Raw genomic sequence first — 16,541 nt, forward strand, 5'->3', positions numbered from 1 at the left:
GGGTCAGCAGGGTTTCTAAGAAGCGAGTGGTCATCTCTGAAGTCCGTTGCTGCGATATGCACAGAGGTGTCCCCATCCCCCTCACGGAGCTGAGTCAGGAGCTGCGGGGAAGCAGTGCAGTGTGTACGGGCCAGAAGAGAGGGGGCAGACAGGGAAGAGAGGATATTTGGGAATCCAGGCTTGAGAAACACACTGGTAGGGAACGGACAGGGGATCTGACATCATTATCTGGGAGCAGGGGAGAGTGTTGTGTGTGTTGGCCTGCTGAAGCCTTGTGCGGAGCACGGGAGTTCCAGCCCCGTGCAGCTGCACTGCAGGCGGACATATCCCTGAGAATCCACCCCTGCGGCAGCCTCAACAACGCGGTTGCTAATGAAAGTGGAAACAGCGAGGGTGGTGAGATCCCCATGGGAAATGCAATTCATCAAAATGCAGATAGGCTGTGTGAGCACTCCATCCCCAGCTTCTCCTTGGGGAGGACCAGCCACACTGTCTGCATCCCCCCAGCACCCTCCTGGAGCTTGCAGTGGTCTTGCAGTGGTCTCCTTTCCACATCTAAGCAAGGGAGCTGGGAAAGACAAAGGGGGAATTCCAGCAAATTCCAGACATGGCTAGTCCCTGGGGCAGGATCTGGCCTGGCTGTGTTTGCCTCTGGGCCATCATAGCTGCTTTGATTTCCTTTGTATCCACTATGGCAGCTTAGCATGGGAGAGCCTTCTGCACAGTCACCAGTGCTGCCTGGGGACTGGGACCACAGCCAGCCATGGGGCTCGGGGCTCTGCTGTCTTGCTGGCTCCCCTCTAGCTGAGGAGAATCTGGTTGATCTGGCTTAAATGGAGTTTTTAGAGAAGGAAATGAGCCAACTGCCTTTGTCCAGAGGAAGTAAAGATAGTCCTGGAGGCCTAGTTAAGAGGGATGCTAAAGATCCCATTCCTGCTCCACGAGCACCCCTCTGTCTTGACATTTGTTGCCTTCAGTGTCATTATCTCTGAGGTCCCTGGGTGTGATGGACAGCAGGGCCAAGGTGTTTGAGCTGTGTCCCTCTCAATCTACCTGAGCAGCATCCATCTCCCTGGGTCCCTGCAATATACAGGTCCCTCGGCAAGAGGAATTTTTCTAATATCCCTCAGAGTCTCATGACAGTCCTTAGGGAATCTGGGGATATGCCTAACCCTTGCTGGTGGTAATGGGAGAGGGTCTCATCTTCATCCTTGTCAATGGCTTTTTACCCTTGCATGTGTCTCTTCCTTCTCTCTCTTCCTCCTTCCCTGCTACAGTAAAGCTGGGGCTCTGGGCACAAGCCTGGCACTGGTTGCTCCTCATGTCCTGGGCATTCAGAGATGACTGGCCAGGCTTYGTGCAGGTATCCTCAGAGAGCCCTTGAAGCACTGCATGCTTTTCACCATGATGGTGAAAGCTAGGAGAGATCCCCTGGAGTATCTCAAAGCTGAGTGTGAGCACCTGCATCTCATCTGGAGATGGGCAGGGATGGAGAGGACAGCTGCACAGGTGTTGACCCCTTCCCTGCCAAACATGGCTTGGGTGTAGCACATCACAAGTGGAAGGCAGAAAGCAGCAGTCTTGCAAACACACTTATGCCCTGTGCAGGATTTTCCATCTCAGAGTGGATTAGGTGCCTGCCCACAGAGGAGTGCTGTTGTGGGATGTGCTTGTTTAGCGTGGTGTCTTCTGGTTGCTGTGGCCAGCAATGCCCCTGGCCCTAGCTCCCTGCCATCTCACCACCTGTCCGCCTTGCTGCAACCTCTCTGCGGAATTTCAGGAAGGGATGGGTGGGGAGCAGCTCTCATATCTGTGCAAAACCAGCCTTTCAGCTCTTTCCTTGTCATCTCCCACGTGGCTTGGCTCAAGGGATGCCAGGTACAGTTGCACCCTAGACTTGCCTGTGGACAGATCTAAAGCACAAAGGTCAGAATGAAAGTCCTGGGGCTTCGAGACACAGCTTGTGATTGCCTTGCTGTGGGACATCCTTGGAGGTGGATGGGGGCTCTTCCACTGCCCCTTGGAGAAATGCAGCCCTGAAGAAGGTCTGCAATCCTCACCAGGATGGGAAGGGAAATGGAGGGGCTTGGGGGTTCCAAGCAGATGGAAGGAGGACCAGCTATAGGAGAACATGCTAAGGCTGGAAGGAGTGGGTTTGCTGAAGGGCTCCAGCCAGCAGGACAGAGGGTGGGGAAGGGGAGAAACTTGGGACCTACAYGGAGATCAAGAAAGGGCTGAGAGGAGGGTCCAGGCCAGAGGATCTCTAGGACACAATGGGTGCAAARGAGTGGCCTGGATTGGGGAAAACCCCAGAGCAGGAAGGGTAGTAGTGCTTATCATCTGCCACGTGCTTGCCCACCTCCTCTCTGCTCTCAAAGCCAGGATAGAAAGTGTGCATGTGGGAGAGGAACRTCTCTCATCATCCAGATGTCCTACTTAATAACTCAAACCCACAGCCCAMTCCCAACCCCATCTGAGAGGAGAACAGGGCTCAAGAGGCAATTAYTGCCCTGTAGATTACATGAAAATAGCCATGTGGGGAGATGAAAGGGGAGAGCTGCTGTGTGTCCAGCCCTCATTGGACGTCACAGAACTGGCACACAGAGAGTACCAGAAACCACCCTGAAGCTGCAGTCAGAGCTAACATGCCCCTCACATGCATGTTCACAGCCCCTTACAACCCCAGAAACACCCCCCTGCATCAGCAGGGGATGCTGGAGCATGACAAACTCCCACTTTCTGGGAAACGCGTGGTGGAGAGGGACTGACCCGCTGTGTGTGCCTCCAGGTGCACCCACCTGGAGCCCAGCCCAGCATTTCAGCACAGCTCACTCCATGCCAGGGCAAGCCTGGAGTGTCATCTGCACTGGATATCTGCTGAGCTGATCATTTGGCCCAGGTTCAAGATTTCATTTCTTTTGGCTGCAGGCTGTGGTKTGTCTCACCTGGATATTTTCTGCCTGTCACCTAATCCTTTCTGCTCTAGGGTGGCCAAGCCCTCCTAGCTTTTCACTCTGCTTGACACAATTGCAATTTTATTTTCCTCCTCAGGAAAATGTTTTGTGGGCTTCTACAGCTCTGCACGCTCACTGCTGTGGCACAGGCCAGATCAGTGTTGCCCTGGCTCTGCACATGGGGCAAGGCACCYGTTGCTGTGGCTGTTTTGCTCAACCCAAAGAGGTATAGCCATGTCCRTCCTCCTCTGCTGCTTCACTGCTTTTTTTAGGGCACCTTCTTTGCCCTGTTTTGCTCATCCAAAGTCTGTGGGCTCGTCATCTTGAGAGCTGGGCAGTGCCCATGCCCAAGTCTCCCTCCCTAAGGGTGCCCTGTCTCTTTTGCCTTCCACTCYGCATTTGCAGCTGTGGCTCAGTGCTTCCTCACCAGTTCTGACCCTAGGAGGCTTGCTTTTTCCTGGATGAGGTTTCCAGCAGGAGTAAAGGACACCAGGGTTTGCCAAGACTCCCAGGCATGTTCCTGGGACAGCTCGGCTCCAGGGAGCTGATGGCAGCCCATCACCTCTCTCTTCAGCCTCCTGCWGGGGATCTCCTTGGAAATGTTTCCCTGCTGCCCTGCCCGGGCCATGCACCACAGCAGCATCACTAGTCACCAACCTCTCCAGTAAGAGAGTTCAACTAATTCTTCTAACGTTACTTTCCATAAAAGCAATGTTTGGAAATAAAGCTGGAAGCAGTATGCAAATGCCCATGTGTGGGGCTGCAGTTCTACACTCGTAGCCGTGCTCAAGTGTGTGCTTTTTGCAAGTATTTATGTCCATGCATGTGACAAGCATCAAAGCAGAAAGCCTACTTTCAGAATAAATTGCCTCCAGGGCACTTCCTTGGCCACATTTTTAATTTCTCCTAGCCCCAAGCCCATCTAAGTTTTGAAGAGGAAAAAAAGCCGCGGAGAAACCAGGCTGTCTTTCACGTGCTGGCTCGCTGCTGCCGTCTGTTCCCGCTTTGCTGTTTGTGCCTGCACATGTATTTGGTTAGGCCTCATTTCTAGGGGGGAGGTTTGCAATCATTTCACAATCCCCTGACACCGAGACCAGCACAACAGCTCATCCTGCACCAGCACCAGCCTCGCGGTGCCTGGCCGCGGCCCGCCYTTAGCAAGCCCCGGCGGCGGGCTGCCTCCAGCCCTCCCACAACAGCCCCAGCCGGCTCCGAGCCTGCGGGCTCCCAGCGCAGCCCAGCCAAGCACCGCCTCGTTGATAACTTGCTTTAACGCTGCTTTCGCGGAGCAGCCCAAGCGCTGCTTAGAGCAAGCGGYGCTTGTTTGGGGCGGCTCAGTGTCAGCGAGAGCGACTTGGCCACGTGCAAAAGATGCTGTGTAAAAAATACCAGTTTGTGTCACCGTGTTTACTAGGCTCTCAGGACCCTTCGTGCTCACCTAGCATGGGGCGGTCGGAGCAAACAGGACGGCTTCACCCCAGGGCAGTAGCCGAGGCAGGAGCGGCAAGCGAGGGTGYCCGCTGCCCCGGCACGGCCCCTTCCCCTGCCGCCCTTCCTACCCCACGGAGGCACATCGTGACAGCGAGAAACAGTGAGGTTGGTTAAAAGTATGTTTTTATTGCTTTATATCTTGTCTCAAAACTGGCCCGGCGGGCAGACGCGGGCTCCCACGTGCAGCAGAGCGCAGCGCGGAGCAAGCTCGGCGCCTGTCCTTACCTCCAGACCAGTATCTCAGACTTCACAGTTTCTTTATACAGTCTTTAAAGAACACTTAAACACCCGCCCAATAAAGCAATCAAGCCAGATAAACGTATTTGATAGAAACACTCAGCTACAAGCTTTCTCCAGCCAACACGCAGCCTTTGCTGATATTGTTAAGCCCTGCAAATTCTATTATCGCAATTATACAACTTAATAGACCTTAATTGACCAAAGTCCATGTCCGAAGTCTCTGCAAGCGAATAGCACTGCAGCTGCGTTAGGACCCTTCAAATGGCTCCTTCTCGGCAAACTGGAGGGGTTTTTGCAAACACGGGTAGGTGCCATGACCCCGTCAGCCCTGCTCCCAGGACCTGTCTCCTCACTCCCTGCGGTCTCGCTTCATGGTGTCTCTGGGTTAGTGACTCCTTATTTTAGTAAAGATTTACACACAACCGTGGTGTGTTTGCAATGAATTTTGCAAACTGTTCCGTTTCTCCACCTGCATTGCTTCACGCACAGTTTTCACGTGCGGGCATTTTAGATTTGGGATAAAAGTGTGAAAGTGTCTTTTTTTTCCTGAAGGCAAGGCTTAAGAACGAACGTCTGACAATAGCAAAAACAAGGGGGAATAAATTCCACCAAAAAGAACATTTGTTTTAATTGAATTACAATTTCATACTAAAATAATAATAATAAAAAAGCATTAAAAAAAAAATCAAAAGGGTGTGCAGACAAATCCTGACTATCTTTCACCAACCTACACTGCAACAGTGCGCTGTAAGAGCTGAAGAGAAACCCCAGCGCAGCCCCCAAACGCAGCCACCCCGTCACCCCGCTGTCGCTAGACTCCCGCTCTCGCCGGYACTGACTGCTCTGCGAGGAGGCCCGGGGACGGGGGGACGCGGAGCCTGCCCCGCGCCCCGCAGCCCAGCAAGCCCGAAAGGAGCAACCGGGCCGGAGGCATGTGAGACGCAGCTGTGGTTTATTCGGTACAAAAATAGGAGTGATCTTCCAGAAAAGCTAGCCTATGGTATAAAGGATACTCTGTAAAAAGTACAAGGAGGCAAAAGTAGAGCCCTCCAGGGAGACTGAGTGAAAGCACGGTCTTTAAATATAAATACAAACGTATAACCCCCCTCCCCAAACAGTCGAAGGAAAAGCTGCCATCCTGCCAGGCGCCCCCGGAGCTGGCGCAGCCCCCGGGGCAGCGCTGCGGAAAGCCCACGCCCGGGACGGCGGCGGGGGCGACTCGGCGGCAGGGGCGGCAGCGCCGAGGGGGCCGCGGGGCCGGGGGGCAGCCTCCGGCGCTCTCCAGGTGTCCGTGTCCAGGCAGTCCGTCCGTGGGGAAGGCGTCCGTCCTAGGGAGGGGCAGAAGGGGAGGGCGGTTAACCCCACCGCGCCCTTGCTTGAGGCACTGCCCCGCTCAGCAGCTCTGGAAGGAAACCGCATCCGAAGGCGACCACCGCTCTGGAGGGAGCCGTGTCCTAACYGCCTCCGTGCTCCTTCCCTGGCTCAGCCAGGCGCCTCCCTCCAGCCCGCGAGGAGCCACGGGGCACGGGCAGCTCACGGGGCAGCGTCCTCACGCCACTGCCCAGCGCCCACCGCTCGCCCCACCTACCTCTTCAGGGCCCACCTAGGGGCGCTGCCCCTTCTGCCGCGATGCTTTCCTCCGCGACGGGGTGGACTGCGCTTTCTTCTTGTCCAGCTTCTGCATCAGCCCCTGGACGGTGCGGTCAGTCGGGGAGGCACAGAGCTTCTTGTTCTTCCTGGTGGTGAACCTGGACATCGAGGCAGAAACGTTTGCTGTGGGGCTACTACAGAGGCGGACAGGAGGCTGCAGGGGAGAGCGGTCCGGAGGACCCGACTGCTCTGGGCTACTCACACGACTGCRCGCAGCAGGCAGCCCGATTCAGGTCCCTGCAGGCTGTAGGACTTGACYCGGCCGGGTGGGATGTTGTTCTGGCTGTACTTCAGGCAGCAGTCAGAGGCTGGGCTGCCAATGCCTGCGGACAAGGGGAGGGACACATGGGATTTCAGACCTGACCTGGAGCAACTCTCCAGGACTTCAGCAGGCCATTTCCAACGGCCAATCCAGGGTGAAGGAAGCACAGTAGAGCTTGTAGAAAGCCCCAGTAAGGACTGACCCCCTTGGGGGGGGAGGRATGAGCATGCACAAGCTCAGGGCTCTGCCATTCGGGGAAGCAAATTGGTGCCATCAGCCTCGGAGCRGCTGGAGAGCTGCTGGGACAGCCACGCAAAGACGGGAGCTCTCAGTCCCCACTCCCTGTTGCAGGCTGGACCCTGTCCCAGGGAGATGTGACACCAATTCTGTCCCTGCTCTGCTGGCAGGGAAACTGAAGCAGAGATGGGCCCCTTGCAAAGGAGCCAAAAATCATTCTTCTGCCCCTGCCATTTTGCTCCAGGTGCCACTGCCCCTGCCAGCCACAACTGCTGCTTCTCCCTGGCCTGATTTAAGTGGGGCAGTCSTCAGGGGAAGAGCTAATCCAGCACGCACACGCATGCATTCACACCGCATGGAAAGTGCTACCCACGTGGCGCAAGGCAGCCGCGCACACGCGTCCCAACCTGTGGATGCACCGAAAACAACAGGCCGACTCCAGCCACGTGCACACCCACCTGCACCCCCTACCCGGGCAGGCWGTGCAAGCACTACAGGTAAACACTGCCAGCCAGGCACGCACACACACGCGCACACATCTGCGTGGGGAGGCACTGCAGACACCGTGTGCRCACCGTGCACCGCAGACACGCAGACGCACACACACGCAGAGGAACCCGCTGCAGTCAGTACACACGTCTCCAGCCATACGCACGCAGAAACCCACTGCAGACCCCGCCAGGCCCTCCGGCTGGCAGCCTGCACCCAGGGGCTCGGCACCCTGTGCAGACAGCGCCCTTAGAGCACCCCGACCCCTGCACCATCCCTCCCCCCCAAGTTTGGACACCAGGGGTTTGCACCCCCCTCACCTTGAGCCACGTAGACCAGGAGGGCAGCAGCCAGCAGGAGCAGCGGCAGGAGGAGGCGGAGAGCCATCACGAGTGGCYGGCAGGACGAGTGCTGAGCTCTGCAAGCCTTGGGAGCAGGACGCACGCTGCTGCCTTGTGCCTCAGACACTCCTATTTATCCCTGGATGCTTTGCTTTCAGTTTCGGCCACCCTGGCATGCGGCCCGCCAGTCGGACATGGGTGACGGAGGAGAGGAAGGCGGGAGGATTCCTGTAAGCAGCGAGCCCCCCTTTACAGATGTGTYTTATCTTGTTCCCAGCTGCCCATCACTGCACCAGGTGGGGGGCAACTGGAGACACGGCCTCTGTCATGTCTCGAGTTTGTGGGCTCTCATTTCCAACCCAGTCCCACAACCTGCTGCTACCTGCCAGGTCAGGTGTTGCTGCTTGCCCATTTGCTCGCCAAGTGCAGACCCTGGCAGGCGGCCAAGCCATTCGGGAAACCAAAAAGTCGCCCTGCTCCATTTCCCCCCTGACATGCTGCCTGGCAGCTCCCAGCTCCCTGGCCAGGCTGCCCACCCCAGATGAGTGAGAAGAGGCTGTGGGTGAGTGAGAAGAGGCTGGGGGTGATTTCCTAGCCCCCATCCATGTCCTGCTGCCTCAGGAGCCTCCTGAAACAGCCGGACACGTATGTAGGGGCTGTGCAGGAGCCAGGCTACAATGGGGGCTCCCAGCTCTGCAAGTGTAAAAAAAAAAAAAAAAAGGGTGTCTGCAATGATATTAAATCATCAGGAGCTGTGGATGTGCAGGCACCCGGCCCAACTGGAGAAAAAGGCTGACGGACACCTCCTAAGGTTCAATGCAGACAAACTGCAAAGTCTTGTGCCTGGGATGGAGTGACACCATGTGACAGGATAGGCAGGGGCCAGCTGGCTAGAAAGCATCTGTGCAGGACGGATCTGGGGTCAGGGGGAGCTAAACAGGAGCCTACAGTGTGCYATCTGCGTAGGAGGCCAAGGCAACAAGCAGAAAGGATGCCACAATGCCATCCTTGAAGATGGTCAKCCCTTGGCCGGGCCAAGCCCTGAGCAACCTGATGTAACTCCAGTCCTGCTCCGAGCAGTGGCTGGGACAGGGACCTCCTCATTTGCACATATCACTGGGTCACAGACTAGTACAGGTTGGAAGGGACCAAGGATGAAGTTTTAACAACCTCTCTAGGTGACCTGTTCCAACTTTTGAGATGTTCTGATATCTAACATTTTTCACAGTATTTAATTGAATCAGGGTTAACTAATTCCTTTTGCTATTGTCTTTTGTCCTCTTGCTGGGCACCTGCAAAGTGAGGAACCTCATCTTCTCTCCAACCCCATCAGACTGCTGATAACAGCAAGGAGATCTCCTCATCGTCCCGTCCCCAGGCTGCACAGCCCCACTGCTGCCCAGAGACTGCTGTTCCCGCTGGCTTGTGCCATTAGGTGGGCAGATGAGGGCTCAGTTGCCCCCCTTGCCCTCCTTGGAAGCTCATGGGCATGGGAGACCCTGGCCCAATGAAGGGAACCAGCTGGCTGTGCTGTCTGGGGACCCATACTGGGGGGGGGGGAGGGACAACACAAAAACAGCGCTGGAGAGCTGCTGGTTCAACATCAGGACTTTCTGCCAGTTCCTGATAAGGACCCGCATAAACAGTTAACAAGGACRATGAGTAACTCAGGGGGAGAACAAAGTCCCGGTTGCTTTAAAAAGCAGAAAAGTGATAGGATGCTCAGGCTCTAACCCTCTTGGTAGGGACAGCRCAATGCTGGAGCCACCAGGGGCTCACCACCAACAGCTCCATGTTCCCTCCTTGGGAACAGGGCTCAACAAGTTGCTGGGATTTTCTGGCTTCCTCGTGGAAGAATCAAGGTACCTGGGAGGAGCCCCTACTGCTTTGGCATATTTGCCTCCTCCTGGATTGCCCATGGCCTATCCTGTCCCACCTGCAGGTCCATGTGCTGGACAAGCTGGAGGCATCACCACTCCCTTAGCCCTAGCCTAGGGTATCTACCCTGATCAAAGCTCTCCTGGAGGCTGCATCCTGCCCAGGCTGAGTCCATGGAGTGGTGGGAGGGGAGATGCACTGCAGGCTACCCCCCCAGCATGGACTAGTCACCTGCATGCTTGGGGACTGCTCTCAGGATGCTGCCTGGCAGTCTGAGGAAATTCGGGAAGCAGCATCAGGCCAGTCTGGTCCTGAAGAAGCCTGGGAATGCTCCAAGTGACCCTATCACCTCAGCATAGAGCCTAGCAGCTCTCCTTGTCGTGTTCTAGCCCTGGCCACAGCAGCAGGCGCCTGGAAAGTCCCTGGCTTTCTGCATATTTTTAAGACACCAAAGCAGCATCCTCTTGCTGGAGGCCAGCCCCAAGTACAGTCTGAGCTCCTGAGGAGAGTTAGAGCACATGTCGCCTTTGCAGTCATCTGCCTTTGGCGCTTCTCCAGCCACTGCAATTTGTGTCCCAGTGAAACAGGCTGGCTGAGCAGACTCCCAGCTCAGGTCCTGCATGGCCTGGTACAGGGCTGTAAGAGGGCACATGGGGATTACGGGAGGGAGGTGGGGGACAAATGGGTCTGATCTCAGCTAAAGCATCAGGGTGGGTGGTTTGGAGAAGGGCCAGGARGGGACTCAGCCCAGGGAGGAAGCAGGGAGCTTCTGGCAGTCAGAAGGGGATGAGCATCCCTGCTTGCAGGGGAGAGTCACAAAGCAGACCTAGCTTTTGGGATACAGAGAAGCTGCTGGGGCAGGAGGGGAAGACGCAGGTCTTTTTAGAGGTCTCTAATGCCAGCAGCCTCCAGCAGTTCTGCCCTATTGAGACACAATTTCTTGCACTCACTCACATCAACCCATTGCTCASCAGCTTGGGCCCCTGCACACACCARCCTCTGCCTAGAGCTTGGGGGTGTAGGGTGGAGGTGAGCACAACCCTGGGACACCGGGAGGGGATGCAGCCAGTCAGGGCACTCYTCACCTGTGTCCATAGGGAAACTCAGGCCCCAGGACCTGTGTCAGACAGCCATGCACAGCTCCATGCACCAACAGAGCCACATACAATGGTGCCACCACCTACCCCCTTGCACTGGCAGCCCAACTCCAGCCCTTAGTGCATCCTTGTGGTGGAGGTGGCTCCAGGTTGCAAGAGGAGGGAAGGATGTCATGGACAGAGACTACGGTGTCCCCATACACYATGTGTGCAAAATCATTGGGACCACAGCAAAAGTCTCCAAACCAGTCTTGCTTGTGAGACTTTCCCAAGCAGTAAAACCAGTATGGGAACTGATGGAGACTCTCTCAGGCCTCCATCTCAAATGCTTCCAGGTTCACACCCCACACTAGAGACAGGAGTTTGCCCTAGGAATTTCTTTACTGACTCAGTGTGTCCCATCTAGCCTCCTCTCTCTTAATGCTAGCAGATCCTTCTCTCCCAAACTCTCGAATCTCTGCTAACCCAGCCTTGGGCTCCCCTTCAGCCCTATGAAACCTTCCAGGTCTGATGTGCAYGTGCCCATTGCTAACCAGACTATGGGATCTGCTCTGCAGTTCAGCTCAGGATGAGTGGTCCAAGCCCTGTTTTGAAGCAGAGGCTCCTAGGGTGCATGCACGGGGCTGACAGCATCAAGGGGAGCCTACAAGTGGAACTGGGAATTTCCAAATTCTTCTGGCTACTGTGTCCAAGTTAAAGTCACTATTAACAGGAACAGGGTCACAGCTCCATTCAACTCACTGACCAGCAAAYTCCTTCCTGCAGAGGCCCCTGATTCCCAGGAGCCAGCAGTAAGAGGTACTTTGCAAAGTCCAGCGTGGAAAGCCCCAGTGGCTGGGAAGAGGAATGGGCTGCCTGCCAGGCACATGCTATAGAAATGTCCTATAGGAAAGTGGCCCTCAGGGAATGGGAAAGAATTGCTGGAAGCCAGCAGCACACGAGCCCGGCAGCCTCCCTGCTGGCTGCCTCTCCGTCCTCGGCAATCAGCAGAACTGATGGGAAGAGCGGGCTGAGCACAACATGCTGGGAAGGGTCAGGAGGCAGGCTGCCTGGGAGTCCCCTCCTCACACATGGACTCTGGAGTCAGCTATGCTTTGAGGCACAACCTTCAGCAGGGAGAAATTCACTTTCCTCATGCCCTAGGTGCTCTGACCTGGAAGGAAAAGTTTCCAAGCGAGGTGTGAGTGCAAGGAGTTAACCCTTCTGCTGCTAGCACACCTGCAGAGCTGTTCAGACGCTTTTGAGCAGGGCAGGCTCTCTGCTGAAAAACATGCTGGGGTAAAATGGGAGCGAGAAGGCTGAGAGGGGCCCCAGTGGGTCTTGCACCATGGCAAGATGGTACTTCCTATAGCATCTTCTCTGTGGGCATGGGGCACTGCTGCTCACCTGGTATCCATGTTCATTGCTTTGGTGTCAAGGGACATTGGACTTTGTACTTGAAAACAGGCAGAACTGTACTAGAGACAGACAYCCGATGTCCGCCAAGCAGGCTGCTCTGCCCCGCATTTCTGGCGTGTGCTCAGCTCTGCTGCTCAGAGCCTGGATCTGGTTTCTAGAGCAGATAGAAGCTGGCACACATGTCGAGTTCACTGAGTGCAGGGAAAGAGAGACACAGAAATTAAAGACGGTCAAAGGGAAATGAAGCAAAACATCAAGAAGGCTCTGGAGACTTTGTAGAAGACATTAGAGCAAAATGTAAACAAGGAACTAGATGTGCTTCAGCCAAGGCTGGAGAATGCCAGAGAAGAGCACTGCTCCCAGTGAAGGTGCCACCAGCTGCCCAATCAGGGAAGCAGCCGGGCCCAGCTCCCAGGCAGTGATGGCAAAACCAAGTGCCTGGAGGAGAGAAAAAGCCAAGAGAAAGGAGACAATGCCCCAGATGGCCTAGGAGCTGCCAAGCACAAGCACCGGGCACACACCTGCCATATCAGCTGCTGGTTGTGGGGCAGTGAGTGTACTCGGCTTGGCATTAAGGACAGCAGTGCTGCCAGGAAGGTATCCAAATAGAATCACAGAATCACAGAATGGTTGAGGTTGGAAGGGACCTCTGGAGATCATCTAGTCCACCCCCCTGCTCAAGCAGGGTCACCTAGAGCATGTTAGACAGGTTTGTGTTCAGGTGGGCTCTGAATATCTCCAGAGAAGGAGACTCCACAACCTCTCTGGGGATCCTGTTCCAGTGCTCTGTCACTCTCACAGTAAGGAAATTCCTCCTCGTATTCAGGTGGAACTTCTTGTGGTTCAGATTGTTCCCATTGCCTCCTGTCCTGTTGCATGGCACTACTGAAAGGAGTTCAGCCCCATCCCCTTGATACCCTCCCTTCAGGTACTTATACACATTGATAAGATTCCCTCTCAATCTTGTCTTCTCCAGGCTAAACAGGCCCAGCTCTYGCAGCCGTTCCTCATAGGGCAGATGCTCCAGGCCTCTGATCATCTTTGTAGCTCTATRCTGGACTCTCTCTAGTAGCTCCACRTCTCTCTTAGAGCAGTCTCTCTTATAGCAGCTAGCCAAGCCCTTCTCAGCAGCATGGAAAGGAAACAGCTGCCCGGAAGCCCGGAACCACCTGGGCTGACTTGGACAGGTCTCACTGTGCCTGGATATAATTAAATGATCGGAAGAAATAATAAAGTTGATATCTCAATATGACTAGTCATTAACAGTAATTCAGAACAGCAGGGCTCRGTGGTGGAGCAGTCAAAACCCTGTAGCAGGTGATCACAGATGACAGGAACCATGCTTGAACAAAGCAGGATTGACTCGAGGGTCTGTCCATCTTCCAGGTAGACAGAAGTGATGCAGTGAGGATGTTCTTCACTGCCATGTAGATGTGCTCAATGCCCAAAAACCTCCACACAGGCACAGACAGAGCAGGGATTAACCAGAGACTCRGGGCCTCAGGACTCCAGAGCTGACTGTCAAGTTGTTCACCAAGGCAAGGGGGAAGGTTGTGATACCCACTGGAGCACAGAAAAACAGTGTTTGGAGCYGGGTGTCTGCTTGAGATGCCCCAGCTGACCAGCCAGCACCCAAGCTCTCTGGTTCTGCAAACGGTTGCAGGTGGTATCCGGCTGGCCTGGGAGCAGTGAGAGCGAGTGGAAATTCCCTTTGGAGATGGGGGTCTGACAAGACAGTTGTTTACAGTAAGGAATCTGCAGAGGAAGAGCTGCAGGGCCAGAATCTGTAAGACCTCCCAACTGCATGCCCCTGCCAAAGCCCAGCAGACCCTGAAAAGGCAGCACCAGATCTGTGCAAGGTCTAGGAAAGCCTCCCAGATGTCTTGCAAGTCTCATCTGGAGGACCAGAGGATTCCTGGCTAACATGACAYGAGGAAGAGGGACTGCATCCCTGCCTCCTCATATGGTCCCATCCTGATGCCTTGACAGCAGAGCAGACCCTGCATGATGTAGAGGTCTGGAGGAGCTCACAATGTCCAAGTAAAAACTAAGTTAGGAAGGGAAGACCACAAGGGCCATGACCGTAATTCTCAGCTCTGCTCAAGCGCAGAGCTCTGCTCCAGTCTTGAATGTCCCTGTGAGATTTGCCAGCTTGCAAGCCCTCTACACAGCTGCACCAAAGCAGGTTACAGCGACAAGCAAGAGCTGTATTAGACCAGATGAAATGATTGGGATTAATTGATAGGCAGGGGAAAGCATTCTCAGTGCGTGCTACTGTCTCTTACCTACTATTGCTCCAATTCAATACCTAATATCACAAACAAATACCATTATATCACAGAATAACTGAGGTGGGAAGAGACTCCTGGGTCTCCAGTCCAACTCCTGCTCAGAGCAGGACTAACTTCCATGCTGGGTCAAATTGCTCACAGTCCGGTCCGAGCACCGAAACCAACCATCTCTCTGGGCCCTGTCCAGGGCTACACCACAATCTGGGGAGTAATAAATTTTCTAACATATAATAGGAAATTCTTGATACAACTTGTGCTGCTGCCTCTCATCCTGTCTTTGGCCTTCTTCTAGAAGAACATGGTACTGGCATCTCTCCAACCTCATCAGGCTGCTGCCAACAGCAATGAGATYCCTTCACCTTGCTTCCTAGACTGCACAGCCCCACTGCTCTCAACCAGACACGCCATCATACAGGCTGGGTTGGAGAAGGAACTCCAGGGTCCCTTAGGAAAAAGCTCTTTATAAAGCCATTTACAGTCACCTCCTACTCTTCGGGCCATGGGAAGGCTATATAAGGCACCTACAARGAATCTGCAGAAGCAAAGTATAGCAGTTTAGAAAATGAGTGTGCCTGAACACACTGACACACATGTACTTCACACAGGGATATTGTACCAGAGACCCATTTGACAGTCTGTACCCTGAAATGAAGTGTGCCTGAAACCTATATTCCCATTCATATAGCTCCTTGCTCATCTAGCTCCAAATAGCTCTACTGTCCATGAAAATATCCAGTCTCAGTAGCTTCAGCAGAAAAAATAACCTGTACTTAAAGGAACATGTGGCTGGCACAAATGCTGGGAAATCGCAGATAGGGGAAGGGAGGCCACGTCGCCTGCACACATGTATATCAGTAGATCATTGTAGACACTATCTAGTTCCAGAGTCAGCCCTTCAGAAGGGATGTAAAAAATTGTATTAGGGTTTGAAAGGAGAGAGAAGAATGAGGAGGAATTTGTAAGGAGGCTGAAAACCAGCACCACCTGAAGCATTCAAGCCAGAACCTCACTTTGTGGAAGAACTGGGGAAGTTTTAATAGGTGTCTTTAATGGGGCCGGGTGTTGGTGTGCCACTTTCACATACACCCAAACACTTCATTTCTTGCCAGATCTGCCCCACAGCAAAACTCATCAGGCATTTACTGAGCCAGAGCTAAAGGGCCAGAAGAGACAAGACCAGAGAGCAGTAGACAATTCTCTGTCCCCGTGGCTGGCCACAGCTAGTAGTTTATTCCTCACGGTTACTGCAACAATAAGCTCTCCCTGGTCTACAAAATCCAGTTTCCTCAAAGAACATCCCACAGAACAAGAAACACCAGATCAACAGAAGGACTGTCATCCTCTACCTTTCCTTTGGGCTTGCTTTTCTTGGCTTACGTGGAAAGCAATCTGGCCATCACAAATGCTTGGAAACAACTCTCCATCTCAATGGCAAGTCCACATTCTCTCAGGTTAGACATTGAGCGCAGAGAGTGTGTCCTCAAGTACATCCGCCTGAACAGATGCACAAGGAAATCCTGCAAAGGGCAAGAAGGATCTCCAGCCTTGCCAGGGATGGAGAGCTGGTGGATCTCTGGGAGATGATGGAGCATTTCTGAAATTCCCAGCACAACCTGAGGCTATGAGCAAGGGTCTCAGCTGGGCACCCAGCCACTCTGGGAAGACTGTCAGGTTAGAGCTCAGGACAGGCTGGTGGGAGCACCCTGATATCACTTCCAGAACCACAAGTTTCTTTTCACTCTACCGGGCTGAGTTGCCCCGGAAAAAGGATTGTGGTAAAAAAGCAGTGATGAGGCTGGTACCTCTTCTGAGGAGAGCCCAATCCCTTCTCTCAGCCTTTATTGCAGACACCTGACTTTTTTCCTCCACCAAATGAAGGATCCAAGACCCCTAAAGAGGGAGCCAGAAGCCTGAGCAGAAGGTGAGTTCCCACCTTTAGCATCTGAGGACCCTTGCTGGCTAGGACCAGCAAGATCAAGTGCAATGTAATGGTGCAGTAGGTCGGATAGGTACTGCTGTAAGATAGTGGAACTTTCTCTTCATGGGATTTCCATGGGGAAAGGAGCTACGATGTTGTTCTTGGAGATATGGTAGCCCCCACGAAGGCTTCCCAAGAGCTCTGCTCTCTCCAAGTTTCCTTGAAGACTTGTCTGTGCAGCAGCCTTCCTCCCTGATTGGAGAAGATGAACAAGCCTTGGTCCATCTGGCATTCC

The 16,541-nt window shown here is 54.2% G+C and overlaps 1 protein-coding gene across 1 annotated transcript; it reads right to left on the bottom strand.

Moving 5' to 3' along the window:
- Nucleotides 1-5,949: 5,949 nt before the first annotated feature.
- Nucleotides 5,950-7,762, bottom strand: CCL21 (C-C motif chemokine ligand 21). The gene is made up of 4 exons (XM_085303073.1): nt 7,644-7,762; nt 6,538-6,658; nt 6,274-6,433; nt 5,950-6,013 (listed from the first exon to the last, which is right to left on the bottom strand). The coding sequence occupies exons 1-3, from the start codon at nt 7,708-7,710 to the stop codon at nt 6,289-6,291; spliced, it is 333 nt and encodes a 110-aa protein (XP_085159199.1). The 5' UTR covers nt 7,711-7,762; the 3' UTR covers nt 5,950-6,013; nt 6,274-6,288.
- Nucleotides 7,763-16,541: the final 8,779 nt, after the last annotated feature.

This window comes from Rhea americana, unplaced genomic scaffold, assembly GCF_003343005.1.
Source record: "Rhea americana isolate MKP2758 unplaced genomic scaffold, rheAme1 scaffold_196, whole genome shotgun sequence".
Lineage (NCBI taxonomy): Eukaryota > Metazoa > Chordata > Aves > Rheiformes > Rheidae > Rhea > Rhea americana.